General features: G+C 37.8%; 1 protein-coding gene across 3 annotated transcripts; it reads left to right on the top strand.

Moving 5' to 3' along the window:
- Positions 1-7,088: 7,088 nt before the first annotated feature.
- On the top strand, positions 7,089-20,157 carry kbtbd3 (kelch repeat and BTB (POZ) domain containing 3). Of its 3 annotated transcripts, none has more exons than XM_039744203.1 (3): positions 7,089-7,163; positions 11,063-11,288; positions 18,193-20,157. In XM_039744203.1, exons 2-3 carry the CDS (start codon positions 11,071-11,073, stop codon positions 19,796-19,798), a joined length of 1,824 nt encoding a protein of 607 aa, XP_039600137.1. In that variant the 5' UTR covers positions 7,089-7,163; positions 11,063-11,070; the 3' UTR covers positions 19,799-20,157. The 3 variants fall into 3 exon arrangements, with proteins under 3 accessions (XP_039600137.1, XP_039600138.1, XP_039600139.1); XM_039744204.1 differs by having other exon boundaries at positions 7,104-7,163; positions 11,058-11,288; XM_039744205.1 differs by lacking the exons at positions 7,089-7,163; positions 11,063-11,288 and adding an exon at positions 15,113-15,497.
- The last annotated feature ends 2,165 nt before the right edge of the window (positions 20,158-22,322 follow it).

Below are 22,322 nucleotides of genomic sequence, written 5' to 3'. Positions count from 1 at the left end.
CTGCTTTAGTATAAAAGCTGCATGCAGGAAAACCCCAATCCTTTAGGAGCAAAGTTGAGCTGAGGAAGTCAAATTGTTCCACAAATACATGAGAAAATCATTCAAATGTTTAAAGGTAACATTTTTTAAAGATAAACTGGAAGGGTTTTGGGGTATCTCACCCTCAACAGAGCATAATGATGCAGCTGCAATGATACTGCTATAATGCAGGACAGGAATGAGGCTGTAAGTTGCCCAGAGGGCAGGTACCCTGGCAATACTGTATTTGCCAGTGAGAACAGGCCACCATTGGTATTGGACAGTATACTCCAGCAGTATGCAAGAAGCCCTAGAAAAAGAGACATTGTAAGTCCAGGAAACTGAAGGACGATGGAAAGAATGCCTGAAGTCCTCCATTCCATTAGGTGGCAGCAGGTAGACTTTTCATCCAACATATGTTTTCCTACTTGCCAGGATTATGTTCAGGTGTCAAGGGAGTTGCGAGGCCTTTTGCTAGAAGCCTAAGGCCCTGGAATGCAGAGACATTTTGGGCTACTAGGGAGAGCTTTGCGAGGGTGATGTAAATGGATTTCCACAGTAGTGGTCCAGCCAGAAATTTAATGGCCCACCTCAGCACAACACCATTGTTCTTAGAGAAGGTTTAGCGAGATTAAAACTGGCAAAAGGAAAAGGAGAGGCCAAAGAGAAAAGGAAAAAGGTGTGAAGGAATAAGCAGGAGAGGAAAATTCTAAAGTAATGGCAAGGTAGGCAAGTATGCCAGCCAGGTACATGGTAGACAAGGAGTGACCTTTGCTTAGTTAGGTTCAGAGAGCTCTTGTTATTCTGCCCCTATTATTTTGTATACTTATTTCCTAGGTTTTATACCCAGTTATTTGTGTATTTTTGTTATAGTAAACCCCTTTCTATTATAAAGATATGGCTAACTTGACTTTAATTTGTGTCCAGAATTGGCGCATGAGTGTGCCCCAAAGGCCATAGGTAACTGATTTGCACAGAGTTTATAGTGAATAGGCACATGCAAAAGATTGCAGGTAAAAAATATATACTTAGCAGAACTTAATGGCATTGACCATAAAATCTCTGTCTTAAAGGAAATGGCAAAAAGTGTCTTTATAGGTGAAGAATTTATTATAGAAACCAAAAAAAGAGAACAAAAATGGAAAAAGGCCAAATAAGGGCAAAAATAATTTGCCTTAAAAAGCAACTCAAGGCAAACAAGTCCAAATCCACAACACAGTAGCAAAATACAATAAGTAGTAACAAAAATTCAGTAAACCAGAAAATCCAATACAATACTCAGACAAAACTCTCTACTCCATAAACTACAATGACATATTACTGAGACCACCTCCTCCTACTAACTATAAAGGCTGTGGGCGGTCCCACCGTAACAATGTCATGATGGCCCTAACTCTTGGGGCATCCACCTACAATGCACAAGGACTAGATTCAAACAACGTAAATACAAAACTCATGAATACAAAATAATGAATAAACCATATTAACAAAATAATAAATAAAAAATTAAAAATAACAATTAATTAGAAAATAAACATAAGCCAGGGAACAAACCAATAGCAATAGGAATAACAACCACAAAGAAGACAGTCCAAAATGGAGGTACACATAAGAAAAACAAATTAGTGGTGTGCCAAGATGCAAAATATTTTATATTTATTATATTATAGAAATTAATTCCATGTATTCTAAAAACCCTTAAAAGAATAAAACATGTAAACATTTCTGAGAAAAAATACAGGGTAAACAAATTCCAAAGGACAAATTAACTGTTAAAATTAAACATTTTGAATTGAATTATTTTGCTGATTTAAAAGAAATGGAACTCATTACAGTATATGTACTATAAATATACACCAGCAGTTTTCATCCTTTTTGACTTCAGGGACTATGAGAAGACTAAGAACATCCATGCAGACCAAGGAGGTAGAAAATGTATAAAACCTACTTACCCTGTGTCATAATTTGTCCATCCAGTGCCTGAAGTGTTGTGGTAAGTTGCTGTAATCTTTTTTAATGTCTGATTTCTTAATGTAGTGGAGATTTTACTGTCTAGATTGGAGAGTGGCACTGGTAAAAATATTCTGCATACCAGTACCAGTACATGAACAGGTGGTTAGGAAACAATGATCTACACCATGCTTAACCAGCATTGTTAACATACAATGGATCAGGCTGTTTCTGTCATCATCAACCAGCTGGAGCGGCGATTTATTGGACAAGGCGATATTTATCTAATTCACCAGTGTATTTATTTTCCCACTGCAAATAAACCATCCTGTTTCTCACAGATAAGAGTGGAAAGCAATTGGGACATTTGCTGTGTCTCTGTTGAAAGTGAATGTTTGTTGACTGATTGCGGCCATTCTGTTCTGTCCAGGACATGTCAGCCAATGTTGATCTCTTTCAGAAATTGCCTATTTCCTACCACAGACCAAGAATTACCTGGATCTCATGTGGGTGGATTTAATAAAAATGTGGCAGGGCTGTATTTCTGATATACTCATGGCAATGTGTCAAGATGGTCAATTATCGTCACTTGGTTAAAGCCATATAAATCTTTACTTTCTGTTAAAACTGCACACACATACACACACACACACACACTCTCTCTCTCTCTGGAGGCATCTTCCTTTATACTTTAAACAACAATGTCTCAACTCATGATGCTCTCATCAAGGGGCAGTCAATTACTTTTAAAGGGCAGGTATATTTAACTAGGCTGGACACCTTACATATAGTACAGCTCAAGTGCAACTTAATTATGCAGTATTGCACAGATACTCTTTCATTTATCAAAAAGGCAACAAGGAAAGTATAAATTCTAGAGATGAAGTGGTATTAAAAACTGGCCCTACACTTTTGATGAGACTGCCCCACCCCACCCCCCACACACACACAATTAGCCAGACACTATTCATCCTTGTACCCCCCTTCAGTACATGTACACATGATATTCCCTAGACTAATGTGTACAGAAAGAAGTGTGGCGTACTGGCTGACAAAAAGGAGAGGCTGTGCAGATGCTGCTCTATCACCCTGACTCCCTCTGATATTCCTGCAGCTGCTTTGTCCCCCTGACTCTCACCAATTGCTCTGCTGATGCGGCACTAGTCTGAAACTTGACAAAAATTTAAGAAACCCTGATAGTCTAACACATGTGGACAACTGCATGTTTAGCCTCGACTAAACTTAAACGCTTGCTAGCTAACCTTAACTCCACTCCACATGTCTTTGAATGTTGGTGTAATTGTAAAATAACGCATGAAATAGTTTAGATCTTTGGCTACCAAAACAGAGAACAAAGGGATGTTAAGATGTTAACACTGTGTTCTTAAACATTCTCCTCACCATTAAAGTTGCTTCCTAATAAATCATTTAAAACTTCTATGAGTTTGAGTGTCCTGATAAACTGTCTCAGTTTATGTAACATTGTAACTTCTACACTCTGACCCAACTGCAGTCATAAATCGCTGGTTTTCTCTCACATTGCTGCTCTCTGTTTGAGTGATTTTTTTACCTTTTGTAAAGAATTCCACCTTTCTCTCTTTTCATCTATGTCATGCTGTTAAGTTAATGTTGAAGTGCCCTGGGGTATAGCCGCATTTGTTCTGTTGGTTCTAATACTAATTGCAGTCTTCAATACCTGCAATGTCACTAATGACATGGCCACTCAATGGCATCATTCTCAACATGTCCATTCCAAGTGTCACTTGTGTGGCAAAAATATCAAAACTTGCAACAAACTCACTGGCATCTTAATGTTGATCCTACATTTTAATAAATAAAATGACAGTGATTAATTTAACTTCTGACAATAATGATGAAGTGGATCAAGTCAATGGATGTAGGCTTCAGTTAGATTAGGTGTGTCAAATTCAGATCCTGGAGGGCTGCAGGTTTTTGTTCCATCCAGGTTCTTAATTTGCACCCAATTAATGCTACTAAAGGACCTGTCAAGTTATATGACATAAACTTAGAGGGTCATGGGAAGTCACGGCACACCCCAATGACCGCCAGTAGTCTAACATACCCAGCAACTCAGTCCAACCAGTTTGCAACTCATTCCAACATACTGTATATACTCACGTATAAGTCAGGTCTTGAAACCCAAAAAAGTGATCATAAAATCAGACCCTGACTTATATGCCCGTTCAAAAATGCAACACTTCATTTTTTTTTTTTTTTACATCTTCTTGCCTCCTCTAATCTTGCATCAGTTTCTCAGACACATCAAATTTTGTTGCAATTACCAATTTCTTTTGCTACTTCAACGACTGTTAATTTAAAACCAGCTTCATATTTTCTTCTGATCGAACACTCTATAGTAGATAAGGGATGCTCTTACGATAAAGATGTATGAGGGTGTGAGATACAAAAATCACAAATCAGTGCAAACGTTACTTTGGAATAGTTCAGGTATTACCGTGTGGTCACGTACGCACAACACATGGGAAAAAAAGGCAGTGTGCTCCATTGTTAGTCTCTCAGGTGGGTGTTAGCATATCATAATCTCTTGGACCAACAGCGTCAGTTTTCTACATTCAACTTGTACAATAACAGCCAACATTTATTTATATAACACATTTTCATACAAATAATGCAGCTCAAAGTGCTTTACATGATGAAGAAAGAGAAAAGAGGCAAAATAAATAAGAATTAAAATTAGGGAATTCTAATTAACATGGAATAAAAGTAAGGTCCGATGGCCAGGGAGCAGACAACCGACATTATAAAATACAGGAAATTATATAGTGAAATCAAGCCCTGATTTATCTATGGGAGAACTTAAACGCAAGTATATACGGTAATCAAACAGGTTTGATTTTGTCTTAAGTTTCATGAGTGGGTTGTGTGTGTGTTAGAGGTGAGAACCAATAAGTGCTCAGCTGGTAGTACAATACATATAATGAAACTACGAGGGACAAGGAAGAGAAGCTTGTCTGTTGTCTTGTGTTTTACGTACTATGACAGAAATAAAAAAAGAAAAAAAAAGGCTGAATTTGCTGTACCTGGAAAGCATTCATACAGCACCAGCTCTATCAGGCAGCATATTATTGGCTGTCAGAAAAAAGGCAGGCTAGCAATACATTAGAAATGTGAAGCTGTGAAGGAAAGTTGTCATGATGTTGTGTAATGTGTCCTGTCCTGTGGCCTCTAGTCATGCCATCTGATATCATAAGGTGACAAGGTCAGCAACTGCAGTCATCAAGTCTGACATCCCTTCTGACTGGAAATTGTGTAATATGTCACTGGATTAATTAAACCCACTTCTTTTGCTTTAATTGACTTGTTTTTTTAAAATCTGGAACCATTAAATGTTTATTTTTTTCAAGACAAGCAACCAAACAGCAAAGACGGCCAACAGGTGACCAGCAAAATTGATCTGTTTTGTTCGTGTGTACCTATAATACAATATCTTTTTCAGTAGATATATTATAAAACAAAGAAGTGAAGGTCTGACAAATATAGATCAATATAGATCTGGTCCACAAAACATTTGGATGATGTTCTCAGAAAAAAATGGTTCAATTGCTTTCTAATTAAGAAATTCGTTAGAGTGAAAATGGTGGCCTTTCAGGAAATGATTTTGAGACCACTGACTTAAATGATCATCTGCTTTGTATATTATTTTGCTTGATGCCTGGTTATGAAAAAAAATAACAATAAATGTTTCTGAATCTTAAAAAGCAAGTCATTTAAAATGCAGACAAAATAAAGTAAATCTGCTCCATTTGCAACGTAACTGATTATTAATTAAGAAAGTGGCTGAAGCTAATTAAGACTTGCAGCCTCTGTGGCCTTCAAGCATTTGAGTTTGATGCTCTTGAGTTCGACCATTCCTAAGTTTGTGATCTGACACCACCACCCAATTAAATCATGGCCCTCTGGCAATTGTCCATCCCCGGGAATAACCTAAAAACGCAAACACCAATTATAAAAGATAAAACTGTAGGTTCTTGCCTGTCACTTCAACACTGCAGCAACAACAATAATTTAATTCTTGTATAGCTCAAAATCACACAAGGAATGTCTCAATGTGCTTTAACGGGCCCTGTTTTTGACAGCCAAGCCTTGACTTCCTAAGAAGACAAGAAAAACATTCATAAAGCAAACAAAAAAAAATGCTTGCAAGGTAAAAAAATGGAAGAAATCTTAGTCATGGCAATTCAGAAAGAGCCCAAGCAAATTGGGCATGCAATGGCTTTCAAAAATTGGGTAAATACAATAGACAAAACAGAACACAAGGAATCCTCTTTACAGAGCTGTCTGTCGTTGTCACCTCAAAAATGCAATACAATAGTACAAACTGCAAGGCAAAAGGCAAGAATAAATTGTACCACTCACTAAATAGTCAATTATCACATGTGAGGATACTGATTTCTTCAAATACATCAAAAATATAGTGTATTTTGTTAAAAGTATAATTTGTTTAGCATAAATTAGTATTTAAGTTTACATAAGATGTTTTCATTTTGAACAAGATGTATCAATATTGCAGCAACATCTGAACACTTTTACAGTGGCTCTTTTACAGTATATAATAGGTACAGCAGCCTGTCTTGGAATTTGGGCAACACCTAAAAACAATCTTTTACATCGCCGTGCATACACAAGTTGCATGATATGCTTTACTCGCTTTAGTCCTTTAATATCATTTCAAAGTAAAAAAAAAGCAACAAAAAAAAGCAACAAAAGGTGCAAACACTAAACTTATTTTCAAAGTGACTCTCTTAGAAAATTGACATATTTTAATGTTGCTTACCAGGCTCGGTTTTGTGGTTTCTTACATATTTCAAAAGCACTTTCAAAGGCAGAATTAGTGTGTTAATTTTTTGTATCCATTTCTTTAAAGTGTCCCACAGTTCCCCTGTTTGACTAATGGGTATTAATCTTATATAGTCCTCTGTTTTAATTTTTCCACAATTTCTATGTTTGCTTAATGTGTCGTTTAAGTTTAACACAATTACAGCTGGCGCCAAACATTAGCAAAAAGAATGCGAACGCCGGAGAAAGGGTTGACGAGTGACGTCACATCCGCGTCCCCCTCCCGCCCTCGAAATGCCTTTCCGGCGATGCACGGCGTTTGGTGCTTTTTCATGTGAAAGGCGCCGCAGCTGCTGTCCAAAGTGCTGAACCTGTAGGTGAGTGACGACGAGATTCAGTGTTCTCACATGGGGCTGCGGGTATTCCGGCTATAATGAACACAAAAATGTCATTCGAGAATAAAATGTAATGTGTAAAATGTACATCGCTCTGATGATAAATTATTAAACAAGGCTATTGGGTTTCAAGGAATGCGCAAGAAATATTACAATTTTATTTAAGACTGCAACACTTTGCGCACGACAGTACTTGCAAACGCAGTTGACAGTTGCTTGACATTTTGAAATTCACTGTTTTTGCTGAATGTTTTCATTAAAATTATTCCCGCGTGGTCTGCCATTGATGGGGTTCAATCCTTTAAAATTGTTAGCCTTTTCTCTTTTAAGTATGTTTTACTGCAGGGATAAATTCAAGTAGGCTGCATGCTGGGGGTAAATTTTGATGGAAAAATTGGAATGTATGTGCACTTTCTCATTGTAACGGTTCTGCCTTCTTCCCTTATGCTTTATAAATGTGTTACATTTGTTTTTAAGTGGTTAACAATTTTAGAATCCTATTTCCTCAAATTAAATTTAGTGGGAATTGAAAAATGGATAGATTAATCATTTATTTAAAGTTTAATCATGTTTATTCATAAGAATGGATTTGGAGAACATGAATAGCCAATGTTATCACCTTTTTTTCTTCTTCTTTTTTAACTCCATTAAAATTATTGTTAGAAACTTCAAACCTTTATCAGAAACTTTCCACACTGAAGTTTATGCTTCCTTAAATATCAAAGAATCCATGATGTATCCTTATGGCCCAGTTAGCCTTTATATTTTTATGAAATAGTGCCAAAATCGGGCAGCACGGTGGCGCAGTGGGTAGTGCTGCTGCCTCGCAGTTAGGAGACCTGGGTTTGCTTCCCGGGTCCTCCCTGTGTGGAGTTTGCATGTTCTCCCTGTGTCTGCGTGGTGCTCCAGTTTCCTCCCACAGTCCAAAGACATGCAGGTTAGGTGGATTGGCGATTTTAAATTGTCCCTAGTATGTGCTTGGTGTGGATGTGTGTATGTGCCCTGCCCACGGTTTGTTTCCTGCCTTACGCCCTGTGTTGGCTGGGATTGGTTCCAGCACACCCCCTTGACCCTGTAGTTAGGATATAGCAGGTTGGATAATGGATGGATAGTGTCAAAATCTGTAGGCACTTTGGTATTGGCAACAACTTATACACAATCTTTGTGCAATTGATACCTTGTTAAAATTTGTTAACAATTTCACTTCTTGTTCTAATTTGCCTTATTAAGCAGCACTATGATAAATGGTTTACCAAGGCAAATCAGATCTCCCTGTCTTCAGTAACAGACTCCAACAAAGATGTTGCCATGAGTAGTTTACTTTAGTAAGAAATTTAGAAGACTTTGTATTGCTTGTCATAACTTTTCATACTCAAGTAGTACAGTATACTCTTTTAAATTTACTTTTTCTGCAGAGTTTACGTTCATGAGTGTATTCAAATAATGGCAACTAATACAGATGCTAATGGCAAAATAACATTTACTTCAACGTTTTTTTCCACCTTTATGCTTATTGGTAAGAAAAGTGAGAGTAGAAAAACCTATAAAGGAAGAATAAACACCAGATGTATAAGCAAAAAATAACTTTTTATTTTTTATTAAAAAAGGATGGTAGGAAAACATGTTGGTGCAGTCCATAATCTTATTACCTCAGCCCCATTACTGTTCCTGGTAACTTCTGTCTCTAGTTTACAGGTTCTCATTTTGTATACATATGACATTTTACGACTATTGCTAAGGTGCTAGGCAATCACTAATTGCCTTGTACATAATTTCCAGCTTCTTATAGTCATCAGGGAAAAGGAAATTACATTTTCTGCTTTCCCCTTTGAATTTGAGCTTTGTTTTTCCAAGTAACTCTTAGTATATGTTGAGAGTATTAGTAGCTACAATCAAATCAGCTTTGTCACCCAGTTTTTTTTTTACCTGTTAGAAGTTTGGTTTCTCCTCATATGACCATAATTTAAAATGTTCTTTTCTATAAAGAACAGTATTGTATACTGTCCATCCATTCATCCATCTATTAATTTTCTGATGCTTGTCTGGGTCCCAGTCATGGAGGTAGCAGTTTAAGTAAATTTGTCCAGGCATCCCTTTTCCTTGCCACATCCTTCCCACATCTGTTCCAGGGAATATTAAGTCATTCTGCTTCTGGTCAGACTTACCCAAAACACCACCCCAATTAGGTATCCAGGAGGCATCCTAATCGGAACTGGCTCCTTTCAATGGAGACCTGGGTTCTGCTTGGGGCCCCTCCTCAATATCTATGGTTCTCACCCTATATTGAAGGCTGAACCCAGACACCCTGTGAAGGAAACTAATTCCTGCCACTTGTATCCTCAATCTAGTTCTTTCAGTCACTACCCACAGTTCATGAATGACCATAAGTGAGTATTGGAACATTGATCAGCCAACAAATTGAGAGCTAAGCCTTTCAGTTCAGCTTCCGCTTCCACATGACTGTGGAACCTGCACTGATTTGCCTGTCGATCTCACAGTCCCTTCTTTCACCACTTGTGAACAAGATCCTGAGATACTTAAACTCCTCCACTTGAGGCAGCACCTTATACCCAGCCCAAAGATGGCACTTCACTCTTTTCTGGCTGAGAACTGTGACCTTGGATTTGGAGATGCTGATCCTCATCCTAGTCACTTAACATTTGGCTTCAAATTGCCCCTGTATATGTCTAAAGTCTCAGTCAGCAGGACCAAATCATCTGCCAAAGGCAGAGATGTGATCCTGAGGCCATAGAACTGGACACCCTCCACTCCTTGCTTGTGCCTAGAAATTCTGTTCATAAAAATTGTGAAAAGAATCAGTGAAAAGGACAGCCCTGGTGGAGTATCACACCCACTGTGAATGAGTCTGACTTACTGCCAGCAATGTGAACCAGACATTTGCCATGGTTGTACAGGAACCGAATAGCCTGCAACAGCTGGCCTGGTATCCCATACTTGTGAAACACACCCATATGACACACCAAGGGATGAGGTTGTATGCCTTTTCCAAGTCCACAAAACACATGTGGAATATCTTGTCATACTCCTATGAACCCTCCAGAATCCTTCTGAGGGCACAAAGTTTGTCTAATGTTTCAAACAAAAGCAAAAATTGGCATTGTTCCTCCTAAATTTGAGGCTCAACCAATAACCGGATCCTCCTTTCCAGAACCCTGGCATAGGTCTTCCTAGGCAGGCTGAGGATTCTGACCCCCCTTAAGTTGGAACACATCCTTCAGTCCTCTTTTTTAATGATGGGAACCAACACCCCATCTTGCTAATCCAGAGGCACTTTCCTTGACCTCCATGTAATGCTGAAAAGGGGTGTCAGCCAAGTCAGCTCAGAGTCTTTAAGATCTCAGGGCAAATATAATCAACCTCTGGAGTTCCACCACCAAAGAGTTTTTTTAGCTACCTCAGCAACTTCAGCTCCAGTGGTTGCTGACCCTCCTCCAAGTCAATTGACTCTACTTTCTCAAAGGAAGGCATGGGATTTAGGAGGTCCTCAAAGTGCTTTTTCCATCACCATCTATATCCCCAGGTAAGTTCAGTATCATTCCATTCCTATTATAAATCACATGTGGACAGCTCTGCACCTGTGGTCCCCAGTGCAACCAGGGCGGTCGCCCACTCGTGGTCTGGAGGAGGCGCAAGCCCTCCTCCGGTCCTCCTGGGCATCCTGGCTGGGTACCACCCCCAGCCGTCCGCCACACACTGAAATATCAATGTAGGTTTCTCCAAAAGTCAAAGGTTTATAATTAACTTGAATTAATAATCAGAATTGTTTAGGAAATGGATGGATGGATATAAAGGCAGCCTTTTTATTAGTGATTATTAGAAATGATAACATTTTCATTAATTTTCTTTTTTGGGAAGTACAGCAAATATCATGGAGAACCACTGTGACCCATTCAACAGAGTTGTCTGCAATGGCGTGCCTGAGAAGAAATCTGTTATCTTAGTAGCAGAAGACCATGGTCAGCATGTTCTGAATGTTCTTCAGAATTTCAGAGAGGAAAACATCTTTTTTGATTTTTATATTCGTGTCAAGGGAGAGATGATACCCTGTCATCGCTGTGTCCTGGCTGCTTGCAGTGATTTCTTCAGGTAAACATGTTGGGGGGTAAAATAAAATTATTGGTGCATCTTTATTTTACACTGCACCATTCAAAGGGTGTACTGTCATAAAAAATCTTGTATTTTCAAATTATAATGGAACTCACAAGATCAAACATGGAATCCATAGAAACATAGGAATAAATAAAGTTGCAATATGTTATTTTTTATTCTTATTATTTTTACTGTTTTTTACCTGTACAAGCGCAGTTTGAACCTGTCTTACCAGAAGACTGCTATACGAGTAGGGGCAACTCAGTGGCACATAGTTAGTGGCGCTTTCTGCGAGCTCTAGAGACTCAACCACTGTCAGTGTGAAGTTCCCCTGTTTCTATGTGGATTTTCAGTGGTTACTTCATAAGGGTATGCAGGATAGGGAGAGGTGACTTTATATTTGAATAACATGTATGAGTGAATAGGAGTGTCTGTATGAATGTGCAGTCCAACATATGTTATTCCTGCCCTGGTCCCATAACTGACGACATAAAATGTGGCTCTCCAAACATATGTTTGTCTAAAAGTTTTCAAAGAATAAATAAAATAAAGTAAATAACAAGAAAAATTCATATTTACAGTAAGTCAGTGACATAGTTGCATGATGTTTAAGACCAGTGGCATCTCTGGATTAAGGGCATGTAGGTGACTGTCCCCACATCTCACAGTGAAATTATGCAAAATTGAAACAAATAGTAAACTCGCCTCATTAATTTAAAGAATTCCTAAAGCAAATTCTTCTTATTTGATCCATTAGTTTTTTTTTGTGACACAATTTATGGGGTGTATTGAACTTGCATCGCTCATTATTTTGGAATAGTCATCATAATGATCATAAATCATATCAGCTACTTCAGTGCAATATGATTTAGCACTTTGCCCATTGAAAAATAATTTTAAATTTAGGCATATCCATTTCAATTTCTGCTGTCAAAGTTGAGGATTTGTTGATACTGAGCTAACTTTTATAACCGTTCTTTGGTGGTTGTACTAGTTTTTATGCCATTTTTCAGCTGACATTTTATCAGTGCTGGTGCTAGTAGCCAAATTCATTCTAAAACACATTGTCTGTGCCATGTTCCTTCATGTGAAGCTTACTACAGAGTACTCTCTTGACCACCCTCCATTGCTGTTTCCATTGTTCTGCTCTTTTATGGAGGCTTCCACACAGCTCCAATGATCTTTTCTAGGAATGCTGTGATCAATTGTTATTTAGGACAGATACTAATCATTAATTTAATGTTACAAGAACTGGCCAATTCCAATACTGATTTAGATGTTGCCTGTTCATTTTATATTAACAAAATTAAATTCCATATACCTATTTTTCAATGACCATAAAAAATACTAAAATAAAATGAATCCCCCTGCGGTGGGCTGGCGCCCTGCCCAGGGTTTGTTTCCTGCCTTGGGCTGGGATTGGCTCCAGCAGACTCCCGTGACCCTGTAGTTAGGATATAACGGGTTGGATAATGGATGGATTAAAAATGAATCCTCCTAAAGCACATAATTTTTTAACTAATAAAATACATACACAAAATATCAATCAGAATATATTTCGCACAACAGAAAATAAATTGTTTGTCGTAATTACAAGCCACAATTCTAATAAAATGTTCATAAGATGTGTATCAGGAAGATAAAAAGCTAATATGTTTAAAAAGTTTACATGTAAAATACACTAACAAGACTATTGTTTGCTAAGCAGTGAGGGCAAATTCTTGTTTATCTGCTTATTTTATAATTAGAAATATGAGCTGCTATAGTAAACACAAGTTCCCTCACTGTTCAAACTCAAATAATAAGTGTTCATTTCTATTAAATGTTAAAGCTTCTCTATTAATATCCACTGAAGACACATTTCTCATTTCTTCCACTCCAAGTACAGCTGGACAGCGTATACATCTGCCCTACCTCACCATACTAAGCATGACTCCTCAGATTCCTTTTTCCAGTTTATTACTCCACTTTCTTTAATGTAAAGGCCAATAATTCCAATATTTCTGTCTTCACTCTCTCATAAAGTCCAACTGTCAGCTTGCTATTTACAGGATGTTCAAGGTACAAAATGACCCATGTGCTTCCTCAAGTGCCATAATAATTGGCATAATGGAGCACTACAACTAAATTACTGTAAAGCTTAGAAAAGGTTTGAGACTGGCCAATTTACCAATCACTGATCAAGTCACTTGGATTGAGAATTGGCCCATTTCAAATGTGACTGATCGGCCATTTTTTCTCTGTCACATCCAATGCCTTCACATTCATGTCACTGGCTCCACCTCACTTGGGGTCAGAAGCAACATGATCGGCACTTACTTGACTTGACTTACTTGATTCGACTCTGTGAATTGATTCAGCCCAGAGTCTTACTCAAGATTACCAATGGTCACCTATATATAGATTTTTAAGGGCAAATTAGATGAGAGAGAGCGATGCAAAACTGAAAAGGGGCAAAAGCGCAATATCAAAAAGTGCCGAAACTATGAAACCAAAGGGCAAGACAAAAGTCAAGGTCAGAAGGACAAAACGAATGTCCGGAACCTAAGAGATCAATTCACAAAACAAGAAATATTAGGTTTAGCAAAGGCATTTTAGCCGCAGCTCGAATAAAGACACTTTGCTATTTAAACCCACTACTGCAGTTACCAGTGGGTGTCACACCTGAATTCCACACCATCAATTACGGGAGAGGTTACCTTGGCAACTGAAACATGCTTTGGTTCACTTAAGGCCCATGAGACGGTTGTGAGAAGAGATAAAATTGAAAAATATAACACATAGCCTGGCCCATGGATTTAAGCAGAGTAGGGAGTCTCATTAATTTCACTTGTTCATCTCTCTCTGTCTCTTTATCTCTCTCTCTCACTTAGTCACTAATGCTTAGACACTGATACATTCTGCACAACTTTTCAGGATGGCCCCTACTGAGAGGTCCATGTGACCCTACCAGAATTTTAATGCCAAAAATGCCTCAGTGAGCACCATGGCCTTGTAATTCTTTCTTTACTTGCAAAATGAGAAATGCACTTTATTTTGTAGTTGACGCTTAACGTGCAGGTTGGTGGATACCATAGTACCAGTAAAATCTTTACAGGTGGAACTGAACAGAACACAGAGTGAGGCATATACTGTATGTGGCAAATGATTTTTAATATAAGTAGATATAAAGTTATACAGTACACATAGAAAATAAAAACATTAGATATAATTACACAATTAGAAATATGATACTTGAAGGTACACTTTATATAAAGACTTTAGGACTTGTCACAGCCCACAGCCATGAGAACATATACCATGGTGATACCACATACAGATACCACATCAGCCAAGAGAATACGCGATTAAAGAGTTTTTAAGTGAGTAAAACAGCCAATAGGATGTTGGATTACATAGCATAATGTGCTGAAAACACAACAAGAGAAACTTTTAAAAAAAGATGCCTATGAAAAATAATATTTTTAAACTATTACTTACCCTGCATTGATTGTAGCAATAGCAATGAAAAAAATCTCCTTTCACATAATACATATGTCAGATATCCAGTTGCATGGTCACAATATCTGAAAAAAATGTATTTAGGCTAATTTATTGTTTAATAAATCATTTCCAGAAAATGTTGTCATCAAACGAGAGTGATGTTTTGAACTGAAAACCTGCTTTCCCCTCATTCATTTGTTCTGCCCAGTAATAGTTCATTCATAGGCTATTATGGTGCTTCATGTCATATCAACATTACAGAAAAGTAAACAATTACCAGGCAGAAAACATGTATCCTATTTGTGCATATCTGAGGTTCTTCGACAATCAAATGTTTAAGTCAATAGTGCAGTTTCACAAGATGTCCTGGAAAAACCCGGAAAAAATGTGCTCTGGCTTAACTACCAATGAATGTTGTTAGAGGTGGGTCTTCAGTTCAAAAGACCGACGCCATTTGAACATGCTCCCCAGAAATTTATGAAAAGATTTTACAGATGGTGGTTTATTTAACAATATTTTTATCAATAATATATGTGTTTGAAATGTGAGCATACATCTATGTACCTGATGTGTGTATTATGCAACACCAGTAAACAGGTGCTTTGATTCTGTTTCTGTTTATTTAACATCTGCACCCATAGAAGCCTACTGTATGAAGAAATCTGCTCTCTATTAAGCAACAGATTAAAAAATGTTTTCATCCAAAAATACTAACAACATGGGGTAAGTACCAGATAAAAAAATTATTACAGTACTTTTAGTTGGGGTATTGCTTTAAGCAGTAAGTGTGATTCCCATTTTCAACTCTTGGTCCAGATGTTGTATAAAAATCACATCTCAGGTCTTCAAGCTCTTTGAAATGTCAGAGCTAAAGAAACAAAAGGTTGACAGTGAATGTGTGAAATTCCAGCCAAACTGGCAAAATGAATATTTATTCCACCAATATTGGAGGAAAGTGTGTCTGTCTAATTTAGTAAGAATCAGTTGCTGTAATGAAGGAATATAATGTAAAGAGACATTATGAAACACAATTTAATGAGTATTTCAACCTGTACTCTTTCGTGCTGAGTAAGACCAGAAAATAAAACATGACTCTACTGAGAATAGGCTCTACCTCTGTAATCCAGAAAGTGCATTATGAAAATAATCACAGAGTTCTGAGTTGACTCTTTATTAAATTTTTTTGATAATGTGTGATCCTTTTTCCCCAATCTATTTATCTGTTTGGTATTTTCAACCCAAAGAATGTATATTTTGCATTTATTTCTTTCTGGAAGCTCCCTAAGCAAGGTTATAATTTTTTATCATTTTGGGGACCACTATTTTCTATGTATTTAGTGCTGTGGTTTCCATGGAAATGTTCCCAGAAGGCATTGTGGGGCGCACAGCATGTCTATTAAACATCCACGACTTTATAAATAAAGTGCAATTTAGTGATTCTTTGAGTTACTTTTCTTTGGTTTACTGAATATTTTCTTCTGTTGTTTTGATATTGATTTTTGGTCTGTGGTATGGCATATATGAAAGAGAGTACTGATTCCTGGTTACCAAAACTCTGCCTATTTTAATGTCTACCTTCATCTCCTGGTACTCTCTCATAAAACATTTTCCATCTTCTTTCAGGATCAGAATAGACAGAATGTAAATCTCTATACTGTACTCTTATTATACATTTTTTAATTCTTAAAACATTATCATTTTTGACAAAAATTTTTATCACTTTGCACTAGAATAAAATACAGTAATTAGAAAGAATGTAAAATGACGTATTCATTTATGTTACTTTGGTTTTGTGCTCCCAATGGAGTTTGTTCTATTGTTTTGTTTTTAGTTTTTTTTATAACACTGTATGGTAAATCATAAAGATGTTTGCTAGAAGGGAAGCACGGTGGTGCAGTGAAGAGCGCTGCTGCCTTGCAGTTAGGAGACCCGGGTTCGCTTCCTGGGTCCTTCCTGCGTGGAGTTTGTATGTTCTTCCCGTGTCTGCGTGGGTTTCCTCTGGGTGCTCCGGTTTCCTCCCACAGTCCAAGGACCTGCAGGTTAGGTGCATTAGCGTTTCTAAATTGTCCCTAGTGTGTGCTTGGTGTGTGTATTTGTGCATGCCCTGCGGTGGGCTGGCGCCCTGCCTGTGGTTTGTTTCCTGCCTTGCGCCCTGTGTTGGCTGGGATTGGCTCCAGAGGACCCCCGTGACCCTGTGGTTAGGATATAGCAGGTTGGATGATGGATGGATGTGTGCTAGAAGCATATGTTTCTGAAGCAGACCTCATAACAAAAAGAAAATTCCAAAAGCTGACTGATTTCTAGTCATTTTTGAGATGAAACTTTATATCTGTTCTTGTAACATGTTATGCAGGGCTACAACAAATGAATCCTTTCATTTAGTAAATTTTAATTTGGGAAAATATTCAAATGATTAATCAGATTATCTGAAAATTATGGCACAGAAATTACTCCAGGAGCTCCTCCTATAGCTTATTGTGAAAAGTGCATGTTGCTCATGATAACTAAAATTATTCCTGTATTTATGCAAACTGAACATCCATCCATCCATTATCCAACCCGCTATATGCTGACTACAGGGTCACAGGGGTCTGCAGGAGCCAATCCCAGCCAACACAGGGCGCAAGGCAGGAAACAAACCCCGGGCAGGGTGCCAGCTCACCGCAGGCAAGCTGAGCATGCTCTTAAGAATTGTGACATTAAAGTCATTAAAATCAGCATATGACAGTCATTTTTAATTGCAGTTAATAGATTTATTGTTAAAGGGCAAACTAAACTGGCATTTACAACAAATATAAAAATGCATTGTAGTGTATTCATAGTAGGGCCCAATGTTTTTGATTGGAAATGTTGTAAAGATGATTATAAATAATTCAGTTGTTGAGATGAATTTCTGTTATATATGCACATGATTTGTGTGTGCATCATTTACTTCATAATAGAGTCAGTGTCTGAATATATTTCTGCTAACATGTTCACACAGTTCACTGTTTATTAAAATGTAATTATTATCACAAGTTTATTTTCTGTCAGCAGCTTTCACTTTTAGGAATTCTTTGAAAGTCAGAACCATGCATTTTATTTGCTTATTAATTCACAGATTTTTTTTTGGCCAATTCCAAATGTAGCAGATCAACAGTGTTCTTGCTTCTCTTTCAACTGTGCTGCAGCCAGGAGTGAGTGGAATTGAAGGTCCTTCTGTGTGGCAGCGTAGAGAACTGGATGAGTCTCTTAAGAAACAGGCAGAAGTATTTATCAAAAACCCACACAGGTCCCACACTTCTCAAGCTGGACCAAATCTTGTTTATATCTTACATCTGACACTGCACTGTTTTTTTGGCATATAAAGTATAACCTGATAGTTTACTAAAAATCAGCAGCTTAATCTGCCTTAATTTGTCTTTCTGTTTTCTTGCAGAGCCATGTTTGAAGTAAACATGCGAGAGCGAGATGATGGAAGTGTGACATTGAGCAACCTGTCCCCCAAAGCTGTCAAAGCCTTTTTAGATTTTGCTTATACAGGAAAGATGGAAATAAATGAAGAAAATGTAGAAATGTTCTTCCAGCTCTCCTCCTTTCTACAGGTCTCCAATCTTGCTGAAGCTTGTAGTGATTTCCTTATCCGAACAATCGACCTCGCAAATTGTCTGCAGCTCCTATCTATCTCAGAAGGATATGGCTCAACACGTTTGTACCACAGAGCTCTTGACTTTGTTGTACATCATTTTCATACACTTGTAAAGTCCAGCGATTTTCTGGAGATGAATGTTGCTATCTTGGAAAAATGTCTGGAGGCGGATGAGCTCAATGTTCCCGATGAAGAGACCGTTCTAAAAGCTGTTCTTATTTGGACAAAACATGATCTTGCGAAACGACAGAAGTTTTTCCCCCAGTTAGTTAAACTTGTGAGGTTGCATCAGATGCCCGAAGGAAGTCTAGAAACCTTTTCCCAGTCTGAAAATCTCTTAAATAGTAATGTTGATTGCCTTAAAACAATCAAGGAAGTTACAAGGAGTCTTCGTGAGTTGAGTGGACTGTTTCCTGACGCACGGCCTTCCACTACTGAGAAGTACATTTTTGTCCATAAGACTGAGGAGAACAGCGAAATCCGCCACACCTTCTGCTACAACATTGAAACTGATCGCTGGCAGGAGCTGCCTGAGACTCATATTTCTGACCTGTCAGGCTCAAGTTTGGTCAGCTTTGGAGAAAAGCTGTTTGTGACTGGTGGATGCAAAGGTAACTGCTGTCGGGCTGTGCGACTTCACATCGCAGAACCATTCCATGATGCCACACATGAGACCTGGTGTTATTGCCCAGTTCAAAATCAGTTTTTCTTGGTCTCGCCGATGAAAAAGCCACGAACAATGCACACATCTGTTATGGCGCTGGAAAAGGTTTATGTCATAGGAGGAAAAACTAGAGGGACACGCAACATCAAAAGTTTATTAGATGTGGAATATTATAACCCATTGAGTAAAGAATGGCAATCAGTGAGTCCTTTGCCAAGAGGCATCTATTACCCAGAGGCAAGTGCCTGCAACACTGTCATTTATGTGCTAGGTTCAGAAGTTGAAATAGCTGACATTTTTAACCCTAGTTTGGACTGTTTCTTCCGATATGATGCAGATTCAGATCAGTGGTCAGAACTGGTGGCAGAATTTGGACAGTTTTTTCATGCAACTTTAGTCAAAGCTGTCCCAGTGAACAACACCCTGTACATCTGTGATTTGTCTACATATAAGGTGTATAGTTTCTGTCCAGATACTTGTGTTTGGAAGGGAGAGGGCTCCTTTGAGTGTGCTGGCTTCAATGCAGGAGCCATTGGAATTGCTGACAAAATCTACATATTAGGAGGGGATTATGCACCGGATGAAATCACAGATGAGGTGCAGGTATACCATAGTAACCGGTCAGAATGGGAGGAAGTGTCCCCAATGCCACGGGCACTTACTGAGTTTCACTGTCAAGTAATGCAGTTCAACCGATACAGAGATCCATGGAAGCTGAATATAGAAACTTAACAAAATTAATGATCACACACAATCAACCAAGTTATTAGAAACACACTTGGACATAATAATCAAATTATTCGGGACATTTCTTAAAGTCTGGATTTTAAATTCATGTAACTCACAGCTTGTGGATAGAAGCACTTTTTTGGTCTCGATTTACCTAAAACGTTTACCGTTTGGAAGGACAATGAACAGAGCTTGCCCGGTTCAAAATCAGGATCACTGCTTCCAGTGACATTTAAGAATTCTTAAATGTGTAATCTTTCTAGACCATAACAGATGTGTTGACCACCCATGCTAGAGTGTTGGAAATGGTAATGAAATTCTCTACTACAACAACAACAACAACAACATTTATTTATATAGCACATTTTTATACAAATAATGCAGCTCAAAGTGCTTTACATGATGAAGAAAAGAGAAAAAAAAGACAAAGTCAGAGTTAAAATAAGACAACACTAATTAACATAGAATAAGAGTAAGGTCCGATGGCCAGGGAGGACAGAAAAAATAAAAAAAAACTCTAGATGGCTGGAGAAAAAAATAAAATCTGCAGGGGTTCCAGGCCACGGGATTGCCCAGTCCCCTCTGGGCATTCTACCTAACATAAATTAAACAGTCCTCATTGTATTTAGGGTTCTCATGGAAGGACTAGATGATGTGGCTTTTAATCCATCAATGTGCTTTGATTAGGTGGTGCTGGTGCAGGTCGCCACCACAGAAGACCAGGAAAAGAAACAGAAGAGAGAGTAGGGGTTAGTATGGATTTTAGAGTCACCATGGATAGTTATGTGTCAAAAAACTGGTCATTGATGTATTAGAAAGGTTCTCCTGTGTTAAACTCTGTCACCAATTATTTTGTTTTCTTGACATTTAATTGACGATTATTTAGATTATACTATTTGACCATTTTGGTTACTTCATTCCTGTAGGCAGACTTAATGTAATTTGTGATGAGACCCATAGCAAAACATAACATCCCCAACCTACTTACTGTATATACTGGCATATAGGTTGGGTCTTGAAACCCAAAAAATCAATCATAAAATCAGACCCAGACTTATACTCCTGTTCAAAAATACAACACATATTTTTTTACATCTTTTTGCTTCCTCCAATCACGCACCAGTTTCTCAGACACATTGAAATTTGTTGCAGCAGCACAGTTACCAATTTCTTTCGCCACTTCAACGACTTTTAATTTAAAACCAACTTGATATTTTCTTCTGATCGAACGCTCCAACGTAGATAAGGGATGCTCTTAAGATAATGGTGTATGAGGGTGTGAGATACAAAAAACACAAAGCAGTGCAAAGGTCACTTCAGAATAGTTTGCGTATTACTGTGTGGTCACGTAGGCACAATACATAGAAAAAAAGGCAGTGTGCTCGGTGGTTACTCTCTCAGGTGGGTATTAGCAAATTATAATCTCTTGGATCAATAGGGTGAGTTTTCCGCATTCGATTTATACAATCTACATTATAAAATACTGGAAATTATACGGTAAAATCAAGCCCTGACTTATCCATTAGAGAACTTAAATGCGAGTATGTACGGTAATCCAATTCAGGTTTACCCTCAGCCAGAACACTGGGTAAGAGGTAGGGAGTAGCTCTGGTCTGTTTCGATTCTAAATGTAAAAAGATTTGATCTGTAAAAACACTGCCAGTGTCTATTTGAATGAACAATATGTCACAAAGCCAGTTTGCATCAGATGCAGTAACACAGAAATGACATTTTGCCAAGGCAAATTTAAGTTAACTGTGTAATTGATAAGATTGCTTGAGGTAAACCATTAATTGAATAATGTCTAATTATTAAACATTCCTAGTTTGTGTATTTGAAATGAAGGTGTGTTGATGAGCCACAACACTGTGTGGCACCCATATTCAGAACGGTTAGCTTTTAATAGTGTGAACAAAAACAAGTTAGTTAGTTTGAGTGTAACCTTTGAGACTAAAAATTTAAAATCTTTTAAAATTTCACAAAGTAGAGGAATTAAATGCCATGTGGTATTCAGATTTAATCTATCATTACTAGTGGCTGGTAACTGTCTGAAAGAGGGAAGAAAGCTTTTTTATTTGTCATACAGCATGAAAATAACACAGTATGGGGTATCTGTCAAAAAACAAGACACAAAAAAGACATTTTGTGTTTAAAAAGATTAGATTTCTCTGCCAATCCCTCGGACCACTATACTCTAGTCAGTTATAATAGCATTGTTATTTTTTAGTTCAAATTCAAACATCTTGATTTCAGGACAGTGAAAACAAAATGTGCTTCATTTTGTAATCATTTTATGTCTGTGCTGAGAACAGTGATCAAACTTAGGGTCACAGAAACAGTACATGGTTTAAAGAAAACCGTTTATTTATGATGAGGGAAGAACAGCATGGACTGTGAAAACTGGTTTACCCAAAAAGGAGCTATGATGGATGCCCCATCTTTCATTTGTATAGGTTTCCTCAGTTGCAAACATTTTTTAGCAACACTTAAAACAGAATACATTCTCCCATGATGCAATTTTGTTTTA

The sequence above is a fragment of the Polypterus senegalus genome, chromosome 2, assembly GCF_016835505.1.
Source record: "Polypterus senegalus isolate Bchr_013 chromosome 2, ASM1683550v1, whole genome shotgun sequence".
In the NCBI taxonomy this organism is placed as follows: Eukaryota; Metazoa; Chordata; class Cladistia; order Polypteriformes; family Polypteridae; genus Polypterus; species Polypterus senegalus.
The sequence above is the reverse complement of the archived record's forward strand: the minus strand, read 5'-3'. Positions and strand labels throughout refer to the sequence as shown.